At 37.3% G+C, this 23817-nt stretch overlaps 1 protein-coding gene across 1 annotated transcript in view; it reads left to right on the plus strand.

Annotated features, from left to right (window-relative positions):
* THSD7B (thrombospondin type 1 domain containing 7B) overlaps positions 1–23817 on the plus strand; it is a 1177597-nt gene that overhangs the window by 385793 nt on the left and 767987 nt on the right. The window contains 2 exon segments of the mRNA XM_053712541.1: positions 5571–5759; positions 19199–19433. Coding sequence (XP_053568516.1) covers positions 5571–5759; positions 19199–19433 — 424 coding nt within the window.

Below are 23817 nucleotides of genomic sequence, written 5' to 3' on the forward strand. Positions count from 1 at the left end.
AATGTTTTGTGGACCCAGGACATACTTGAAAATGAGAGAAATCTCAATTTATCCATCCTGGTAAAATATTTTATAAATAAAAATAAAAATAACCTGGTTTTCGCATTGGGACACAAGTTAAATTGCGCTCATATTACAAGATGAAGGTAAATGTGAATGCATGAGTGCAGTCGTGATTTACGCTAGAATGATTATCGTGACCTCAGAGTTCTGGTTAACTGTTTCACAAAACTAAAAAGTGTCACAAAACACATCAAAATATGTTACAAAGTACAGTTACACTTATGATAACACTATTTAATAAAACATATTAAAGAAAAATATTAAGATATGAGATCTCAAGTGTTAGGGAAAAAAGGAAGGCAAAGGGCTTTGACATAGAGATACATACATATAAATGTTTAAAAAAAAAATATATATATATATATATATATATATGTTTATATGTGTGTACATATGTATTTATATGTGTATATATGTATTTACAAATATATATACACATATAAACACATAAATATATATGTTTAACATACAGTATATATATATATATATATATATATATATATATATATATATATATATATATATATATATATATATATATATATATATATATACTAGTCCTAAAGCCCATTCACACGGGCCATTTTTTGCAGTACAGCGGTCCCACCCCTTTTGCTCTCTCCCTCCCTCTATCTTTTGCTCTCTCTCTCCCCCTCTCTTTTGAGCTCTCTGCCCCCTCTCTTTTGAGCTCTTTCTCCCCCCTCTCTTTTGGGCTCTCTTCTTCCTCTCTTTTGCACTCTGTCCTCCCTCTCTTTTGCGCTCTCTCTCCCCCCTCTCTTTTGCTCTCTCTCTCCCCCTCTGTTTTGAGCTCTCTCTCCCCCTCTCTTTTGAGATCTCTCTCCCCCCTCTCTTTTGCGCTCTCTTTCTCCCCCTCTCTTTTGAGCTCTCTCTCCCCCTCTCTTTTGTGCTCTCTCTCTCCCCCTCTCTTTTGCGCTCTCTCTCTCCCCCTCTCTTTTGTGCTCTCTCTCTCCCCCTCTCTTTTGCGCTCTCTCTCCCACATCTCTTTTGCGATCTCTCTTCCCTATCTCTTTTGCGCTCTCTCCCCCCTCTCTCTCTCCCCTCTCTTTTGCGGTCTCTCCCCCTCTCTTTTGTTCTCTCTCTCCCCTCTCTTTTGTGCTCTTTCTCCCCCCCTCTCTTTTGCGCTCCCTCTCCCCCTCTCTTTTGCGCTCTCTCCCCCTCTCTTTTGTGCGCTCTCTCCCCCCTCTCTTTTGTGCTCTTCCCCTATCTCTTTTGTGCTCTCTCTCTCCCCCCTCTTTTGCGCTCTCTCTCCCCCTCTCGCGCTCTCTCTCCCCTCTCTCTTTTGCGCTCTCTCTCCCCCTCTCGCGCTCTCTCTCCCCTCTCTCTTTTGCGCTCTCTCCCCCCTCTCTTTTGCGCTCTCCCCCCCTCTCTTCTGCTCTCTCTCCCCCTCTCTCTCCCCCTCTCTCTCCCCTCTCTTTTGCGCTCTCCCCCCCTCTCTTCTGCTCTCTCTCCCCCTCTCTCTCCCCCTCTCTCTCCCCTCTCTCTCTATCTCTCTCTCTCTCCCATCTCTCTCTCTCTCCCATCTCTCTCTCTCTCTCTCCCCCTCTCTCTCCCCCCCTCTCTCTCTCTCTTCCCCCGCTCTCTCTCTCATTTATTTTAACATTGTACAAATTTAGACTGATTTATTTTTTATTTCTTTATTGTATTAATGATATAATCAATGCATATTGCAAAGTAGTTTCATTTTCAGTACTTTAATTCATTGTAATTAAATCTTTCATTTTTATGTCTATTTAATCCAGAATTCCCTTTAACCCAAAGAAAATATTTTTGATCTTTTTATACATGAGATAAGATCGAACAAATGTTGTTTCTAATATTAATAAACTTTGTTTTTTAAATATTCCCTTTACATAAAAAAATCAATATTCACACAAAGGGAATCTAATATTCATCTGTCAGCAAACATTTCTCAATAAAACACAATAAATTTACTTATACCTCATTTTCTGAACATCAGCAAAGACAAGAATGTGCTGTTGAATAAAATTGGCTAATCTTTTCAATATTAAATAATAATGCCATTAAACTCTTTGTGGAATATATGTTGTATTAGAGAGGCTTAAGAGACCTACAGTTCCAAACACAGATTTTGCCTTGATATAGATTTATATTTGAAAGAGATTTTTCTGGAGTTTTATTGCTTTTAACTATTTTGCTGAAAATATGCATACATGTAAAAAAAAAAACACAATAAACTAACATGATATCCATGATATCCATTTAACCTTGATTAAAACTAAAGAAATGCCTATGAGAGTTTACTAATTTTTATTATATATGTTTTTCTTTTCAAGTGAGCTCACATTATAGAAAAAGGGCCCTCTTCAGTGGCGGTTCTAGAACTTAACATTTGGGGGGCTAACAACGGTGTTGGCAGCTCAATGGGGTGCTACACATGCCTATAACCACTGCCGACTCTATTTATCAAACTGCAGAGGCAACTTTGGAGCCCTTGTGGTGAAGTCTTACTCATGTGACCCTTTCAAGCACAAGTTAAGAAACAGTGGCTTTGAGATCACTGATTTCTAAACATTCTGCCACCTCAATGTAGTTGAATTGAATAAATCTGAATCCATTCGCCTAGGGTGATTGACAGGCCCTTCTCTTGCGTGATTGGTTGTACAAGGACAGGAGGTGGGGTTGCATATGAAGTTGTTTGAGGAATAAATCCTGGCTGCTTCACATTTCCCACTAATAAGGGCAGACTTGTTCCCTATCTGTGTGCCTTGTCCATCCACCAAGTGAAAAATTGAGCCTTCAGTCCTATTGGAACATTTTAAGCAAATATTTAGTTGATGAATGAACCTAAACAGGTTAATATCTGCCATATTTGCAGAAGATTAGGTGACTATGCCCCAATGTGTGAATTAACAAACTGAATTACTGGGAAATCCAGAGTAATAGCTGTTTGTTTCTTCTTTGCCAGTTTTGAATATTAATGAACTGTTTCTAGTTCTCATTCAGTAGAACAGCTGCCTCAATTTAAATAACAGATGTGTATTAAGTTTGTTTTTCTAATAGTATTTTTTTTTTAAATGTTATCATTTAGTTGTGTAAAAGAATTTAAAAATCATCAAATGATGCAAATATTTTTTTTATTATTTGCAAGAGTCAGATTCAAATTTCTAAGAGTTGTTTGAAAAATGCAAGAAAATTCTTTCAGTAGTTAGATATGATAATAATCCAGTTTTACATTTTGTGGACTGTCATTTCTGTGAAAGAAAAGTTATAATAACTATATTTTTATTTTTTAAACTGATTTGAGATAGCAAATATCATTATGGAATTCAATGTGCCTTGAAATTACATACAGTATATATATTTCAAAACACTTAAACATTCACAGCAAGAAAATTCAAAAGTTTTTTTTCATTAGATACAACTGCAACATAATATAAAATCATTTAGTAAGGAAAAAATATAGTATTCGTTAAAGCGTTTTAAATGTACTTAAAAGCTGATAAAAATATGAATGTTGTTTTTATTTATTTATTTTTCAATTTATTTTTTACATATAAAAAAGAACACATACATTTCACATCATCATCTTTTTAGATATAACAAAATTAAAATTGAATGTGATCCTACACCCATATTTAAAAGTCCATAATGCCCCCCATTTATCAAAATGTAGACGAATAAGATTCTCAGTCAAGGAACTTGTTTGCCTTCATTCTGGACCATCAATGCAGCATCTGCTGCTAGAACTGCACAAGCAATTGCTTGTGCAGCCCACCAACCAGTGGTGGCTCATGGGTTATTCAAATAGGAAGAAAGAACAATACATATATTTTTGCAAAAATATAATGTTTCCCAAAAATTAGCCTGAGGGTAATGGTAATCCCAATAAAACTAACAAAGCAGGTCTTACCCCCCTCCAGTACTAGAAGCAGTTGCAGCAAATAAACTAAGACCTGCTGCGTGCTGTGAAGCTCACTGGCAGTGAGAGGTAAAGATGGAGATTGTGCGCAAAGTGCTGAGAGTGGGAACATTTTTACCCCCTTCTCCATAGTGCCAAGTGCAAAACTTCACAACCCACATAAGGACATTAGCAAACCTTGCATCTGAGGAGTATGGACATTTGCAATATGTTAGGCTTGTGCACAAATAGACTACACAATAATGAAGACCCATTCTTGCAGTTCCTATGCAGACTGGCACATACTTAAGGATGCCGCTGTTCTGTGTTGTCCCAAGTAGTAGCTAGCTAAGTCCCTGTAGTTTTGTGAGCCAAAGTGCTGTTACTTGGGTTTTAACAGAAATAGTCTGTGGGCTGTGCAATCCATGCCGGTACTTACCCCACAAAGTCATCCTGTAGGGTCCCGGTAAATCTGAGTGTTGCTAATGCAGCTAAACTAAAAAAAAAGGTAACTTTAAAAAAGTGCTCCCCCTGCTGCCTGCCCATAGAAATGGCCCAGCCTGCACACTGAAAATTGTATGATTAGCAAAGGCATAGGCTATGTTATGGGCGGCGCAGTAGGCACAAAGTGCAAAGGGCTATGGCAGGCTATTCTATCGCACGTGTGGTAAAAAAAGGAAATGTTTTTATTTTTTATTAAACTGGACAGTCTAGACTGAAACATTTTTTGGCTGAATAAATATAATTTTTCCAATAGGGGGGGGGGGGGATATTGGAAAATTTATATTTATTCAGCCAAAAAATGTATTTTCTTTCTTTTTTCTTTTTCTCAGAGGGTTCATGTGCACCTGTGCTCCTATGGAGGAGACTCCACTGCCACCAACCCTGCTCCTGCACAACCAATGACACATGAGTAGGGTTTGGCAATCATTCTGAATAAAGACTGTTTAAAGTCTGGCACCTCTGTGGTTAGGAAGCACCATTCTGTGTGGTAGTTTTTTGTCATGGGTATTGGTTTTTCTGTAAACAAAATTTATTTTCTAAAAGATGGTTAACACACTGATTTAATCAGTTATTATGTAGCATGTAGCATGGTAAAATATTGAATTATTTTAATATTAATTAGTTACTTAACCTTATGATGCATAGCATTGTAAATTAAAGGATACAAAGGTCAAAATTTAAATCTACATAGGCAATTTTCAATTTTAAAATATAAACTTCCCTTTTAGTACAAGTTATTACTATTTTTTTAGAAGCATATGCACATATGCTGTGACTGCCCATTGCACCAATATTCAAACAGAAGACCTGCTAAGAGAGTCAGCAGTGACTGTATGACACAAAATAGGTCTTCACTGATGCAGGTCACACCACTGAGACATGGTTGCTGTAGTCACATATGGTATAACTGTGTACGCCCTGAAACACTAATACATTTTACTGCTAATCAAAGTATATTTAAAAAAATGCTTCTATTTAATTGAAATGCACCAATGCACATTTACATTTGTACCTTTCCTTTAATAAAACTATACAGCCTGAACTGTATTTTTATTTTACCTAATCAGTTTGCCTTCTTTTTCACTTCTCAGCATGAACAGTATTTGTGTGCTTTGTTTTGCAGGACAAACTGTAACTGACAGCCTGTGTGTAGATGAACCCCCCATACAGTTGGTTTGTAAAGTGCCTTGTAGTCAAGATTGTGTGATTAGTGAATGGTCAGGCTGGTCCCCATGTTCCCATACCTGCTCTAATAAGAATGAAGAAGGAAAACAAAGGCGAACAAGATCAATTCTTGCCTATCCAGGAGAAGGTGAGAGCTTCTTATTTGTATGTATTGTTCATAGGGTTACCAAGGTCCAGTAATTAATTACACAATCCAGTAAACAAATCAGATTATAAGTAAACATACTAGTACAGAAGCAGTTTGTCATTTTGGGGGATATAATTAAAGATAGGAGCGGTGAGCTTATAGCACTAAACTACCACAATACTTCTTGGTTTAACTGGCTGCAACTTTAGGGTTTAATACATTATAGTCATTAATCCTTGCTGTATATCTACAAAAAAGTTTTAAAGGGACATGGATATCAAAACTTTCATGGTTAAGAAAGAGCATGCAATCATAAGATACTTTTCAATTTACTTTTCTTTTTAAAATGACAGTGTTCTTGGTATTCTTTATTGAAAAGCATATGCAAGTAGGCTCAGGTGCAGCAATGCACTACTGGGAGCTAGCTAGTAATTGGTAGCCACACACATATGCCTTTTGTGATCATCAGATGTGTTCAGCTTGCTCCTAGAGGTGCATTGCTGGTCTGGAGCTGGTGTTATCTACAGTATCTCACAAAAGTGAGTACACCCCTCACATTTTTGTAAATATTTTATAATATCTTTTCATGTGACAACACTGAAGAAATGACACTTTACTATAATGTAAAGTAGTGAGTGTACAGCCCGTATAACAGTGTGAATTTGCTGTCCCCTCAAAATAACTCAACACACAGCCATTAATGTCCAAACCATTGGCAACAAAAGTGAGTACACCCCTAAGTGGAAATGTCTAAATTGGGCCCAATTAGCCATTGTCCCTCCCCGGTGTCATGTGACTTGTTAGTGTTACAAGGTCTCAGGTGTGAATGGGGAGCAGGTGTGTTAAAATTGCTGTTATCGCTCTCACTCTCTTTCATACTGGTCACTGGAAGTTCAACATGGCACCTCATGGCAAAGAACTCTCTGAGGATCTGAAAAAAAGAATTGTTGCTCTACCTAAAGATGACCTATACTATAGGAAGATTGCCAAGACTCTTAAACTGAGCTGCAGCACTGTGGGCAAGACCATATAGTGATTTTAAAGGACAGGTTTCACTCAGAACAGGCCTCACCATGGTCGACGAAAGAAGTTTAGTGCACATGCTCAGCGTCATATCCAGAGGTTGTCTTTGGGAAATAGACGTATGAGTGCTGCCAGCATTGCTGCAGAGGTTGAAGGGGTCAGGGGTCAGCCTGTCAGTGCTCAGACCATATGCCGCACACTGCATCAAATTGGTCTGCATGGCTGTCCTCCCAGAAGGAAGCCTCTTCCAAAGATGATGCACAAGAAAGCCCGCAAACAGTTTGCTGAAGCCATAAAAGTAATATTCGTACAGGTAATCTGAAAGCACCTATTAGTCAACTTAAGTTTAAAGTTATTGATCACGTAAAATTCCCCCGTAGAGGAGGAGACAGGGAGTTGCTCCTCAAACAGAGGGAGTCATACTGGATTTTTGAATTAGGTACCCTTGAACCAAAAGGTTTAATTAAGGATTGGGCTCTATCTATTTTTTTGTAGTTATTTTCAAACAGTAATTTTGTTTAAATAAGTATATTGGAGATTAGGACTAAACATTGTATTTGGATATTCTACTAGCTTTTCATTAACCTGTTATCCGGTGTAGATCTGTATAACAATTTCTTTGTAATACGATTCTTTTGTAATATAATATTTTGTTAAATTAGAAATGTTTGTAACTTAAAGATGCATAATTTGAAAGTTATGTGAAGGGTTAACTGCTCCATAGTGCCACCTAGTGGTATGTGTGTATAAAGGAGTAAAGTTTGTTAAAGTTGAGGCATGAGGAAGGGTTAAGAGCCTGAAACGTTGCCTATTTTTGTTGTCTTTGTGATATAATAAATTAATATTTCTGCTGTCACCTTGCTTGCTATTCTTTGCCAAGCAGACTAAGGACATGGATTAATGGAACCATGTCCTGTGGTCTGATGAGACCAAGATAAACTTATTTGGTTCAGATGATGTCAAGCCTGTGTGGCGGCAACCAGGTGAGGAGTACAAAGACAAGTGTGTCTTGCTTACAGTCAAGCATGGTGGTGGCAGTGTCATGGTCTGGGCCTGCATGAGTGCTGCCAGCACTGGGGAGCTACAGTTCATTGAGGGAACCATGAATTCCAACATGTACTGTGCCATACAGAAGTAGAGCATGAACCCTCCCTTTGGAGACTGGGCCACAGGGCAGTATTCCAACATGATAACAACCCCAAACACACCTCCAAAATGACCACTGCCTTGCTAAAGAAGCTGAGGGTAAAGGTGATGGACTGGCCAAGCATGTCTCTAGAACTAAACCCTATTAAGCATCTATGGGCCTTCCTGAAATGGAAGATGGGAAGGTCTCTAACATCTAAAAGCTCTGTGATGTCTAATGAAGGAGTGGAAGAGGACTCCAGTGGCAACCTGTGAAGCTCTGATTAACTCCATGCCCAAGAGGGTTAAGGCTGTGCTGGAAAATAATGGTGGCCACACAAAATATTGAAACTTTGGGCCCAATTTGGAAATTTCCACTTAGGGGTGTACTTACTTTTGTTGCCAATGGTTTAGACATTAATGGCTGTGTGTTGAGTTATTTTGAGGGGATATCAAATGTACACTGTTATACAGGCTGTACACTCACTACTTTACCTTGTAGCAAAGTGTAATTTCTTCAGTGTTGTCACATGAAAAGATATAATAAAATATTTACAAAAATGTGAGGGACGTACTCACTTTTGTGGGATACTGTATGTGTTTAACTGCTTGGAAGGTAGTTCAACACATACACCTAGATTACGAGTTTTGCGTTAGGAGGGGTGCGGTGCTACCAATCAGTTTTCCCTCACCACTCACTTGCAGACAACACTGGTATTACAGGGTCTTACAAACCCGGCGTTAGCCGTAAAAAAGTGATCAAAGAGCAAAATTTAGCTCCACATCTCACCTCAATACCAGCGCTGCTTAAGGTAGCGGTGAGCTGGTAAAACGTGCTCGTGCACGATTTCCCCATAGGAATCAATGGGGGAGAGCTGGCTAAAAAAAAACCTAACATCTGCAAAAAAAGCAGCGTTCAGCTCCTAACGCAGCCCCATTGATTCCTATGGAGAAATAAAAGTTATGTCTACACCTAACACCCTAACATGAACCCCGAGTCTAAACACCCCTAATCTTACACTTATTAACCCCTAATCTGCCGCCCCCAACATCGCCGACAACTGCATTATATTATTAACCCCTAATCTGACGCTCCGGACACCGCCGCAACCTACATTATACTTATGAACTCCTAATCTGCAGCCCCTAACATCGCCGACACCTACAATATATTTATTAACCCCTAATCTGCCGCCCCCAATGTCACCGCAGCCTAACTACATTTAATTAATCCCTAATATGCCGCACCCTACGTCACCACCACTATAATAAAGTTATTAACCCATAAACCTAAGTCTAAGATAATTTTATTTAATTGTAATTAATTGTATTTAGTTTAGGTAATTCATTTAATTGTATTGTAGTGTTAGGTGTAATTGTAACTTAGGTTAGGTTTTATTTTACACGTAAATTTGTCTTTATTTTAACTAGGTAGTTATTAAATAGTTAATAACTATTTAATAACTATTGTACCTAGTTAAAATAAATACAAAGTTGCCTGTAAAATAAAAATAAACCCTAAGATAGCTACAATGTAACTATTAGTTATATTGTAGCTAGCTTATGGTTTATTTTATAGGTAAGTATTTAGTTTTAAATAGGAATAATTAAGTTAATTGTAGTAATTTTATTTAGATTTATTGTAATTATATTTAAGTTAGGGGGTGTTAGGGTTAGGGTTAGACTTAGGTTTAGGGGTTAATAACTTTAGTATAGTGGCGGTGATGTTGGGGTTGGCTTTTTAGGGGTTAATAAATGTAGGTAGGTGGCGGCGATGTTAGGGCTGGCAGATTAGGGGTTATTCATATTTAACTAGTGTTTGCGATGCGGGAGTGCGGCGGTTTAGGGGTAACTATGTTTATTATAGTGGCAGCGATGTCCGGTTCAGCAGATTAGGGGTTACATTTTTTTTTTAGTGTTTGAGATGTCGGGGGGGGGGGGGGGCTCGGTTTAGGGGTTAATAGGTAGTTTATAGGTGTTAGTGTACTTTTTAGCACTTTAGTTAAGAGTTTTATGCTACGGCGTTGTAGTGTAAAACTCTTAACTACTGACTTTAAAATGCAGTACCAGGCTTGACAGGAGAGGGTCTACCGCTCACTTTTGGTTAGACACGTAATACCGGCGCTAAGCAAGTCCCATTGAAAATATAGGATATGCAATTGAAGTAAGTGGATTTGCTGTATTTCCGAGTCTAGCCAAAAAATTGAGCGGTACACCTGTACCTGCAAGACTCGTAATACCAGCGGGCGTTAAAAGCAGCGTTGGGACCGTCCAATGCTGCATTTTAACCCTAACGCAAAACTCATAATCTAGGTGATAATTATATGTAATCAACAATGTAATGATAAAATACTTTCACACATTAAAGCATTTTTCTCTTGCACCTGTTTATGTCCTGTGAAGGTATATGGTCCCTAATTCATAAATATATGGGTGGACAAGGTTCCTAGGCAAGTCCATGTCTGTGTGCAGCAATGCAGTATCTATTGAACAACCAAATTCTAGAGCATTCTACACAATTAGCTGCACAAGCGCAGGACATTCATTTATTTATGTATTTAACAACTTTACCAACCCTGAGATGTATCCCCTCCCAATGTATGTTTTTAAAAACCCAGACAAAATGTGTCTCAGCCTCCATCTGTCATTTACTTGCTGCATTGTTCTGTGAATCTGATCCTGGCGTTTTTATTTCTATAACAATCTGATTATAAAAAATAGAACATTTAGTGCAAATTCTTGTTGTTAGTGTGGAATGAATAGTACCAATACATTTCCACCTTTTTTAACAATAAAGGGAATTCCCATACAATTTTTAACCTCTTAACGACCAAGGACGTGTCAGACAGGTCCTGCAAAAAGTGTCAGTTAAGGACCAAGGACGTGCCTGACACGTCCTCTAGGGTTTCAAGCGATGGAAGCGATAGTGATAGCAGGGAGGTGGGGGCCCCATTGTTGGTAAGTTCGGGATCCAGTCACACAGAAGTGTGCGCAAGGGTGCAGGAGCGCATGGGGGGGCAGGATGTGTGTGCGCACATGCCACATTTAAATTAATGTCATTATTATTATTATTATTATTATACTTTATTTATGAAGCGCCAACATATTCTGCAGCGCTGTCCATAGATACAATTAATTTAAATAAACTAATAATATAAAAGATGTAAGAGACAGGACAACATTTACAAACACATACAAAAGGAATTGAGGGCCCTATTCCCATGGGAATTTACAATCTAGAAAATGTGAAGGCCGGAGAGGGGGGAATAAATGTTCGTAAGGGATCTGGGAGGGGGAAGGGGTAGGGTATTGAGGGGGGGGTAGATACACTACATAATTTTTTTTATTGTATTGTAACACATTTTTGTTGGCAAACTGGGTACTTACAGACAGCTGCCAGTACCCAAGATGGTGGCAAATAGGTAGAGGGGGGAGGGTTAGAGAGCTGTATGGGGGTTATAAGGGAGGTTAGGGACTAAGGAGGGATCCAACACTGCAGAATCAATATAAAAAAATTAAAAAATTGCTTTTTATGTCTGCCAGTACTTAAGATGGCGGTGACAATTGTGAGGTGGAAGAAGGAGGAGAGCTGTTTGGGGGGGGGGGGTCATGGAGGGATCAGGGGGTGCGATGTGTCAGGTGGCAGGCTGATCTCTACACTAAAACTAAAATTAAAATTAACCCTACAAACTATCTAATTAACCCCATAACTGCTGGGCATAATACAAGTGTGGTGCACAGCGGCATTTAGCGGCCTTCTAATTACCAAAAAGTAATGCCAAAGCCATATATGTCTGCTATTTCTAAACAAAAGGGATCACAGAGAAGCATTTACAACCATTTGTGCCATAATTGCACAAGCTGTTTGTAAATAATTTCAGTGAGAAAACTAAAGTTTGTGAAAAAGTTAACGATTTTTTTTTATTTGATCTCATTTGGCGGTGAAATGGTGGCATGAAATATACCAAAATTGGCCTAGATCAATACTTTGGGTTATCAACTAAAAGATATATATATATATACATGTAAAGGGTTTTTAAATGGTTTGGAAATAAAAGTTATTACCCTATAAATTGCAAAAAAAGCAAAGAACATGTGAACATTGGGTATTTCTAAACTCAGCATGGATGTTTTTGGTGGTTGTAGATATGTAATAGATTTTGGTGGTCATAGTTAGAAAAAAGTGTGTTTTTTTCCATTTTTTTAACATATTTTTATAAAAGAATTATAGTAAATTATATTATATGAGCAAAATAATGGTATCTTTAGAAAGTCCATTTAATGGCGAGAAAAACGGTATATAATATGTGTGGGTACAGTAAAAAAGTAAGAGGAAAATTACAGCTAAACACAAACGCGGCAAAAAGGTAAAAATAGCCCTGGTCCTTAAGGGAAATAAAATTGAAAAATGGTCTGGTCACTAAGGGGTTAAACAACTTTCTAATTTATTTCTATTAACAAATTTGCTTCATTCTCTTGTTATTCTTAGCTGAAGGAACAGCATTGCACTACTGGCAGCTAGCTGAACAAATCTAGGCAGCAAATCACAATAGACAAATATGTGCAGGCACCAATCAGCAGCTAGCTCCCACAAGGTATACCAAGAAAACCAAGCACATTTGAAAATAGAAGTGAATTTAAAAGTGTCTTAAACTGACATGCTCTATCTGAATCATGCAAGTTTAATTTGGATTTTCCTATCCCTTTAAATTAAAATGTGTGGTATGTAGCAATGTATAGAAATTACATATATATGCTAAGGACTTGTATATGTATTGGTAAACAAACAACTTTAGCACATTCTCAACTTTTTGCAGGTTTGCAGAACAGAGAGAAGTAATTTACTTTACTTAAAAATACAACCTGCAATTTTGTGTTCACCAATTATAAAGTAAATGTCAAAGTACTAAGCAAATTTCACTGAAACATAAATAGCAAGTTTGGATTATAAATGACATTGATGGCCAATTTTCTAACACATGAGAGCTGCAATTCAATATTTTAGAAGGCTTAAAGGGACATAATACCCAATTTTTTTCTTTCATGACTCAGAGAACACCATTTTTTTAAAAAAAGTTTCCAATTTACTTCTATTATCATTATTTTTATTCTCATGTTATTCTCATGTTATTGTTTGTTGAAGAGATATCTGGAGCACCACATGACAGGAATTAGTGCTGCCATTTAGTGCCCTTGCTAATGTATAACTTCTGCAAAACTGCTACAGACAAGTGCACACTCCTGAACTTACCTTAGAACAATTTTATGTTCTATCTGAATCATGAAAGAAAGATTTGGGGTTTTGTGTCCCTTTAAGGACAGTATCTAAAAATCCATATTAAACACACAGTAGTATATCTAGTAAAGAGGACCAGTGGCGCAGGGTTAGGCAAGGTTCCAGGCCACCAAAAGTCCCACATCTTCCAGGGGCCACAAAAACGATGTCCTACATTCTTAGTTATGCTTTTTGCAGTGTGTGTGTAGTTTTACAGCCAAAATATAGTATTTTAATTTAATTATCTGTGTTGCTTCTTTTTAGATCCCTTGGCTCTTCATTTTGGCTGTAAAACTATTTTATTTTAGATTATAAAAATATAATTTAGCAAACAAACTGTTTATCCATATGGTTGATTTAATACATGGTACATCTTATTTCTCTTCTGATGAACTAAATTGGTTTTAAGCGAGAATGTGTTTTGATAACTATATCATAAAATTGTGCAAACATTAACACTGCTGCCATGTAGTGGTTAAGACACGTGCACACTCCCGAGTCTACATTAGTATGCTCTCATGGAAAGGAGCTAATTTTAATTAAAAAGTATCAAGAGATGGAAGGAACTTTGAAAGGAGCTGGTATGCCCAACCAATTAAATTTATTGAACCAGGCTGGTTAAATTAAATTAAAGGGATATGAAACATTTTTTTTTTCTTCATGATTCAGATAGAGCATGTATTTTTAAGAAACTTTCTAATTTACTCATATCATCAATATTTCTTCATTCTCTTGGTATCCTTATTTGAGAAAGCAGGTATGTAAGCTTAAGAGCCGGCCCATTTTTGGTTCAGCACCTGGGTAGGGCTTGCTGATCATTATGCGCTACCCAGGGTGCTGAATGAAAAATGGGCCCGGCTCCTAAGCTTACATTCCTGCTTTCTCAAATAAAGATACCAAGAGAACAAAGAAAAATTGATCATTAAAAGTGCATGCTCTATCTGTATCTTGAAAGAAAACAGTTGGGTTTAATATCCCTTTAAGTTAATATTTTTGATTACTAGTCTTTAATGCATCATTAATATAAGGTTAATTGTACCCAACATTACTTTTTATCTGTAAAAGCATTTTAAATGCTTAAAGGGCCACTAAACCCAAAATCTTTCTTTAATGATTCAGATAGAGAATATAAATTTAAACAACATTACAATTTACTTCCATTATTTATTTTGCTTCATTTTTTAGATATCCTTAGTTGAAGAAAAAGCAATGCACATGGTGAGCCAATCACACGAAGCTTCTATGTGCAGCAACCAATCAGCAGCTAGTGAGCATATCTAGATATGCTTTTCATCAAAGAATATCAAGAGAATAAAACAAATTAGATAATATAAGTAAATTAGAAAGATGTTTAAAATTGCATTCTCTTTCTAAATCATAAAAGAAAAAATGTGGGTGGCATGTCCCTTTAACCTTACAATTCACATGAATGTTTCACTCACCTTTATAAGTATACTTCCCATTTAAATGATGCAAGAAAAAAAAATGTAATGAAATGTATATACTCAAAGAGCATTTAATCTTACTTACCTACTCGTCCTCCTCCCCACTCATCCACCACTGTCTAATCCATTATAAAAGCAGAGCGCTACATCCAATCAGAAGCTTTAATGGAGAGAATGGGTGCATGATCAAGATTCCTTCTCTCAGCCTCTTCTCAAGTGTCCGGTCTTGCAATAGCAACACTTGAGCAGAGGCTGAGAGAAGGCAGCTTGAATCCACACCCATTCTTCATATAGAAGATAGAGCCACAACTTCTGATTAGCTGTAGTAAACTGCTTCTGTAAAGGAAGAAATGGCAGTGGACAAGTGGGGAGGAGGACAAGGTTAAATGCTTTTTGACTATATAAACTTTTGCGTTAACTTTATTATTTTTTATGTTACATTTAAAAGGTAAGTATGTTAAGAAAATGTATTATTTCTTATGGGACTGGTTTTGTGTTCCTTTAATGGAACCAAATAAAATTAAAGGGACAGTCAAGTCCAAAAAAAAACACTTTAATGATTCAACTAGGGCATGTAATTTTAAACAACTTTCCAATTTACTTTTATCACCAATTTTGCTTTGTTCTCTTGGTATTCTTAGTTGAAAGCTAAACCTAGGAGGTTCATATGCTACGGTAATTTCTTAGACCTTGAAGGCCGACTCTAAGCTGAATGCATTTTGACCACTAGAGGGCGTTAGTTCATGTGTTTCATATAGATAACATTGAGCTCATGCACATGAATTTACCTAGGAGTGAGCACTGATTGGTTAAAATGCAAGTCTGTCAAAAGAACTAAAAAAGGGGCAGTCTGCAGATGCTTAGATACAAGGTAATTACAGAGGTAAAAAGGGTATTATTATAACTGTGTTGGTTATGCAAAACTGGGGAATGGGTAATTAGCTATATTTTAAAACAATAAAAATGATAGTGTTGACTGTCCCTTTAAATTAACAAAATCCTTAGAGCAATATGCTTTGTCATTATAGCATATTTTTTAATTTCTATTAATTAATAATGCTTTTTTTTCCTTCTCATACAATTCTGTACCTCTTTCTTGATTAAAATCTCTTGCAATCTATTTTTCTTTTTAAATGTAAACACCTTAAATCACTATCTGAGAAGTCACTGATGCAAAGAACAATTCCAATAACTCATTTATTGGCCATATTTACAAATTGCTTAAAGAGACATTAAACATTTTGAGATAGTAATATGAAGGGATAATATATATGTACAGTATAATATATATATACTGTACAGTTGTAATCAAAATTACTCAACACCCATTGCAAATCAGGTTTATTGTCAAAATTGACAGACTTTCAGCTGTTTGCAATGAACACATCAAGCAAAAGCAATGGCTCAACACGATGAATGCTTCAAGTGGTTTCCCCAAATGCAACTGAAAATGCAAATTTTTATGAATTCAACAGTCTTAAAATTATTAAACCCCCTGAACAGAATCCCTCACAACAGCACAAATATGTCAAACAGGTGTTGTCTCAAGCACCCCTGATTGAACTAATCAAGGGCTTCATTAGTTGCACCAGGTGTGCTTGAGCTAGAACACATGAAATACCTGAACTGGCTAGGGGTTTGTTAAGTGTCACATTTGACTGCATGTTAGAAATATGGCTAATTAAAAAGAACGGTCCAAAAGGTTAAGAGAAGAAATCATCGCCCTTTGCAAACAAGAAACAGGATACAAAAAGAGAGCAAATACAATGAATGTTCCTAGAGACACCGTTGGAAGCATAGTTCGCAAGTTCAAAGTTAAAGGATTAGTTGTTACTCTACCTAGACAGGGCAGACTTGCAGCAAGACTTGTGGTAACAGGCACTGAGGTTTCAGATTTCACAGTAAGGCGTGTACTAAATGCAGAAGGTTTCCATGCCAAAACTCCAAGACGTACACCACTACTGACCCAAAAGCTCAAAATAATATAAATACGCCACAGAAATTTTGGGATTCTGTTCTGTAGGGCGATTAAATAAAACTGGAACTTTTTGGCCCAATGGAGCAGCGGTATCTCTAGAAGAAGAAGAATGCACTGAAAAGAACACACTGCCTACAGTTAAGCAAGGTGGTGGGTCAGTGATGCTCTAGGGCTGCTTTGCATCCGCTGGCACTGGAAACTTGCAGCGTGTGGAAGGCAAGATGGATTCATTGAAGTATCAGGAAGTCCTAGGAGAAAACGTCATGCTGTCTGTGAGGAAGTGGAAGCTTGGGTGACATTGGACCTTCCATCAGGACGATTCCAAGCATACCTCAAATTCCTCCAAGACTTGGTTGCAGAAGTAGTCTACAGTAGCCATCACAGTCACCTGATTTGAAAGCCATAAAAAAGCTCTGGTGGGATTTGAAGAAGGCAGTTATGGCATGCAAACCAAAGAATATTACTGAACTGGAGGCCATTGCTCATGAGGAATCGGCTAAGATTCCTCAGGAATGCTGCCAGAAGCTGATGCCATCTTGTTTGCAGCAGGTCATAACAGCAAAGGGTGCTCTACTAAGTATTAAAGATGCTTGCCATGAAGGGGATAAATAACTTTGACACTGCAGAATTCATTAAAAATTGCATTTTCAGTTGAATTTCGGAAACACCACTTGAAGCCTTCATTGTGTTTAGCTATTCCAATTGCTTTTGTTTGATTTGTTTATTGCAAATGCTGAAAGTCTGTAAATTTTGGCAATAAACAAGTGTATAAAGCAGAAAAGGGAAAATAACAAGATTCCTATATATCCCCAAATAATTCAAAAATATCATACACAGGCAAAAAGGTATTGGCTATGTTTTATTGGGAATCAATCCCATATTCTATATTAGTATGGGGGGTGCTCACTATCATATGATATATAACCAAAAGAAGAAGAGAAATGGATAGTCCAGAGCACTCAGTTAGTACTATATAATGTATGCAGACCGTGTAAAACAACAGTGGGGTTTGGTTGGAGCCGGTTAATAATAAAACTTAACATTTAATAAAGAGTTCATTAAAAAAATCAAAGAACACTACTGGTGTGTGTATATAAAAACAATTAAAATTGTCATGAAATAAAAGGAAAGCAATCATGCCCAGGTATCAACCATATAGTGTGTTGTTAATAGGTATGTGGGTTTATCTGGCAAGGAAGCACCCAAAAATGCTCGAGGATTGCACTGGTACACTAATCTAAAAACAGGATTGACCTCAAAACAAGTTACCTATCGCTAGTGCAATGCGAATAAGAAGTCTGATATCAGTGTATCATAATGCACAGTAAAGTCCTAATATCAATATAACCTAAAGGCGCTAGTTCTGAAAGCTCTTGCTTGCCTTTACGTGTGTTTGTTAACCTTATGGTTATATTGATATTAGGACTTTACTGTGCATTATGATACACTGATATCAGACTTCTTATTCGTAACCTGTACTATTGATTCACAGTTGGGACTCTGACAGGGCTTGCACCGCTCCAGCATTGCACTAGCGATAGGTAACTTGTTTTGAGGTCAATCCTCTTTTTAGACATAAGGGAGAGCCTTGATAATCAGTCATTTAATACACATATAATCCCTTTTTTCTATTACACAGTTACCTCAGTGACTACAGATAAATAAAGATAAATACATATACACACACACACATTTGGATGAAATTTGTATAAAAACCTATTATAGAATTGGTGACTCCCCTTAAGACATACTTACACATATTATTTTAATGAGGTTTGTATATTAGTGCCCCCTCTTAAGACTTAAAGCTTTTCTTTTAAAGGGCACTGAACACAATTTTTTTCTTTTGTGATTCAGAAAGAGCATGCAATTTTAGGCAACTTTCTAATTTACTCATATTATCAAATGTTCTTCATTCTCTTGGTATTTTTATTTGAAAAGCAAGAATGTAAGTTAAAATGCCGGCATATTTTTGATGAACAACCTGGGTTGTTCTTGTTGATTGGTGGATAAATTCATCCATTAATAAACAAGTGCTATCCAGGGTGCGGACTTTCTTTTTCAAATAAAGATAGCAAGAGAACGGAAAAAAAATGATAATAGGAGTAAATTAGAAAGTTGCTTAAAATGGCATGCTCTATCTGAATCACTAAATAATTTTTTTTTTGGTTCAGTATCCCTTTAAGTATATAATTATATATAATAATACATTTTGTAATATTGCATTACCGTCATGTGCACAAATGTCATATATTTGTATTTCCTTGGTTCTTATATTCAGTTCTGCTACGATGATAATGATAATGATCATCATTATCATTATCATCATCATTATTATCATCATACCACACAATTGCTTTATCACTCAGTGTGACGTTGAGTCTTAATGAAATTCTCTTTACTGAAGTAGTGGAAAATAAGTATGTCACTGGCACTAAAGGATTAAAGCTGTGTCTATATAGTTTAAAAAAAAATTATATCAGGAAACTTTAACATTTTTTCCAATATATAAATGAGTTTAAATAATTCTTATTTAATTATTTTGATAGTAGGACAAACAGTATATAACTTTCAAGATTTAATTGTTTTTCAGGTGGTAAATCCTGTCCTCCTAGCCAATCACTGCATGAGTATCGCTCTTGTAATGATCAACCTTGCTCGACTTTTTACTGGGAGGTATCTCCATGGGGACCTTGTTTGGAAGCAACATTTGCCTTGTCTTTGAATGCTACATTCAGCTGGAGCGGAGAAGCTACATGTGGTGTAGGAATCCAGAATCGCAAAGTTTCATGTGTAAAGAACAATGTCGGTCAAGTTACAACAAAGAGGTATTTTGACAGATATACAGATGCAAGAAAAAGTTTGTGAACCCTTTGGAATAACCTGCATTGATTTCTCATGAAATGTTGTCTGAGCTTCATCTATAAAATATATATATATATATATAGTGAATAAAGAGAACAGATATATCTGGATAATACAGCACAGCAAAATACAAAATGAATGACATGATGATGTGTAATCTAATAAACACTACAGTAGGTAACTGAGTGAACCTTCGGAATTGAAAAAGTTCTAGTGTCTTAATTGTTGTCTTTTTTTCACAAATGCAGTAGTCTTATTAGAGTTCTATATCTTGTCTATTCGGATATATAGATAGGTGAAAGGATGTCTCCTTACCAGATGTTACCCCAATCATATGAGGTAAGGTTTGTTCATATAGGAAGTATCTTTGTCTTGTCTTTAGTGACCACTGGTCCGAGTGCCACAGGTGTGTCGGTCCAAACAGGAAGATCTGGTTTCCTTCTCAGGGTTCCGTCACTTTGGTGTATATGATCTTTGTCCGGTAGAAACTTTTTCCGATGGTTGGAGTCTTAGGCCTAGATTTAGAGTTCGGCGGTAGCCGTCAAAACCAGCGTTAGAGGCTCCTAACGCTGGTTTTAGGCTACCGCTGGTATTTGGAGTCAGTGATTAAAGGGTCTAACGCTCACTTTACAGCCGCGACTTTTCCATACCGCAGATCCCCCTACGCCATTTGCGTAGCCTATCTTTTCAATGGGATCTTTCTAACGCTGGTATTTAGAGTCGTTTCTGCAGTGAGCGTTAGAGCTCTAACGACAAGATTCCAGCCGCCTGAAAAAAGCAGGAGTTAAGAGCTTTCTGGCTAACGCCGGTTTATAAAGCTCTTAACTACTGTACCCTAAACTACACTAACACCCATAAACTACCTATGTACCCCTAAACCGAGGTCCCCCCACATCGCCGCCACTCGATTAAAATTTTTAACCCCTAATCTGCCGACCGCCACCTACGTTATACTTATGTACCCCTAATCTGCTGCCCCTAACCCCGCCGACCCCTATATTATATTTATTAACCCCTAACTTGCCCCACACAACGTCGCCGCAAGCTACTTAAAATAATTAACCCCTAATCTTCCGACCGCAAATCGCCGCCACCTACGTTATCCCTATGTACCCCTAATCTTCTGCCCCTAACATCGCCGACCCCTATGTTATATTTATTAACCCCTAATCTGCCCCCCACAACGTCGCCGACACCTGCCTACACTTATTAACCCCTAATCTGCCGAGCGGACCTGAGCGCTACTATAATAAAGTTATTAACCCCTAATCCGCCTCACTAACCCTATCATAAATAGTATTAACCCCTAATCTGCCCTCCCTAACATCGCCGACACCTACCTTCAATTATTAACCCCTAATCTGCCGACCGGAGCTCACCGCTATTCTAATAAATGTATTAACCCCTAAAGCTAAGTCTAACCCTAACACTAACACCCCCCTAAGTTAAATATAATTTTTATCTAACGAAATAAATTAACTCTTATTAAATAAATGATTCCTATTTAAAGCTAAATACTTACCTGTAAAATAAATCCTAATATAGCTACAATATAAATTATAATTATATTATAGCTATTTTAGGATTAATATTTATTTTACAGGTAACTTTGTATTTATTTTAACCAGGTACAATAGCTATTAAATAGTTAAGAACTATTTAATAGTTACCTAGTTAAAATAATTACAAATTTACCTGTAAAATAAATCCTAACCTAAGATATAATTAAACCTAACACTACCCTATCAATAAAATAATTAAATAAACTACCTACAATTACCTACAATTAACCTAACACTACACTATCAATAAATTAATTAAACACAATTGCTACAAATAAATACAATTAAATAAACTATCTAAAGTACAAAAAATAAAAAAGAACTAAGTTACAGAAAATAAAAAAATATTTACAAACATAAGAAAAATATTACAACAATTTTAAACTAATTACACCTACTCTAAGCCCCCTAATAAAATAACAAAGACCCCCAAAATAAAAAATTCCTTACCCTATTCTAAATTTAAAAAGTTACAAGCTCTTTTACCTTACCAGCCCTGAACAGGGCCCTTTGCGGGGCATGCCCCAAGAATTTCAGCTCTTTTGCCTGTAAAAAAAAACATACAATACCCCCCCCCCAACATTACAACCCACCACCCACATACCCCTAATCTAACCCAAACCCCCCTTAAATAAACCTAACACTAAGCCCCTGATGATCTTCCTACCTTGTCTTCACCATGCCAGGTTCACCGATCCGTCCTGGCTCCAAGATCTTCATCCAACCCAAGCAGGGGCTAGACATCCACTGAAGAAGTCCAGAAGAGGGTCCAAAGTCTTCCTCCTATCCGGCAAGAAGAGGACATCCGGACCAGCAAACATCTTCTCCAAGCGGCATCTTCTATGTTCTTCCATCCGATGACGACCGGCTCCATCTTGAAGACCTCCAGCGCGGATCCATCCTCTTCTTCCGACGACTAGACGACGAATGACGGTTCCTTTAAGGGACGTCATCCAAGATGGCGTCCCTCGAATTCCGATTGGCTGATAGGATTCTATCAGCCAATCGGAATTAAGGTAGGAATTTTCTGATTGGCTGATGGAATCAGCCAATCAGAATCAAGATCAATCCGATTGGCTGATCCAATCAGCCAATCAGATTGAGCTCGCATTCTATTGGCTGTTCCGATCAGCCAATAGAATGCGAGCTCAATCTGATTGGCTGATTGGATCAGCCAATCGGATTGATCTTGATTCTGATTGGCTGATTCCATCAGCCAATCAGAAAATTCCTACCTTAATTCCGATTGGCTGATAGAATCCTATCAGCCAATCGGAATTCGAGGGACGCCATCTTGGATGACGTCCCTTAAAGGAACCGTCATTCGTCGTCTAGTCGTCGGAAGAAGAGGATGGATCCGCGCTGGAGGTCTTCAAGATGGAGCCGGTCGTCATCGGATGGAAGAACATAGAAGATGCCGCTTGGAGAAGATGTTTGCCGGTCCGGATGTCCTCTTCTTGCCGGATAGGAGGAAGACTTTGGACCCTCTTCTGGACTTCTTCAGTGGATGTCTAGCCCCTGCTTGGGTTGGATGAAGATCTTGGAGCCAGGACGGATCGGTGAACCTGGCATGGTGAAGACAAGGTAGGAAGATCATCAGGGGCTTAGTGTTAGGTTTATTTAAGGGGGGTTTGGGTTAGATTAGGGGTATGTGGGTGGTGGGTTGTAATGTTGGGGGGGGGGTATTGTATGTTTTTTTTTACAGGCAAAAGAGCTGAAATTCTTGGGGCATGCCCCGCAAAGGGCCCTGTTCAGGGCTGGTAAGGTAAAAGAGCTTGTAACTTTTTAAATTTAGAATAGGGTAAGGAATTTTTTTATTTTGGGGGTCTTTGTTATTTTATTAGGGGGCTTAGAGTAGGTGTAATTAGTTTAAAATTGTTGTAATATTTTTCTTATGTTTGTAAATATTTTTTTATTTTCTGTAACTTAGTTCTTTTTTATTTTTTGTACTTTAGATAGTTTATTTAATTGTATTTATTTGTAGCAATTGTGTTTAATTAATTTATTGATAGTGTAGTGTTAGGTTAATTGTAGGTAATTGTAGGTAGTTTATTTAATTATTTTATTGATAGGGTAGTGTTAGGTTTAATTATATCTTAGGTTAGGATTTATTTTACAGGTAAATTTGTAATTATTTTAACTAGGTAACTATTAAATAGTTCTTAACTATTTAATAGCTATTGTACCTGGTTAAAATAAATACAAAGTTACCTGTAAAATAAATATTAATCCTAAAATAGCTATAATATAAATGTAATTTATATTGTAGCTATATTAGGATTTATTTTACAGGTAAGTATTTAGCTTTAAATAGGAATCATTTATTTAATAAGAGTTAATTTATTTCGTTAGATAAAAATTATATTTAACTTAGGGGGGTGTTAGTGTTAGGGTTAGACTTAGCTTTAGGGGTTAATACATTTATTAGAATAGCGGTGAGCTCCGGTCGGCAGATTAGGGGTTAATAATTGAAGGTAGGTGTCGGCGATGTTAGGGAGGGCAGATTAGGGGTTAATACTATTTATGATAGGGTTAGTGAGGCGGATTAGGGGTTAATAACTTTATTATAGTAGCGCTCAGGTCCGCTCGGCAGATTAGGGGTTAATAAGTGTAGGTAGGTGTCGGCGACGTTGTGGGGGGCAGATTAGGGGTTAATAAATATAACATAGGGGTCGGCGATGTTAGGGCAGCAGATTAGGGGTACATAAGGATAACGTAGGTGGCGGCGGTTTACGGAGCGGCAGATTAGGGGTTAAAAGTGTAATGCAGGGGTCAGCGATAGCGG

This window comes from Bombina bombina, chromosome 1 (assembly GCF_027579735.1).
Source record: "Bombina bombina isolate aBomBom1 chromosome 1, aBomBom1.pri, whole genome shotgun sequence".
Classification (NCBI taxonomy): domain Eukaryota; kingdom Metazoa; phylum Chordata; class Amphibia; order Anura; family Bombinatoridae; genus Bombina; species Bombina bombina.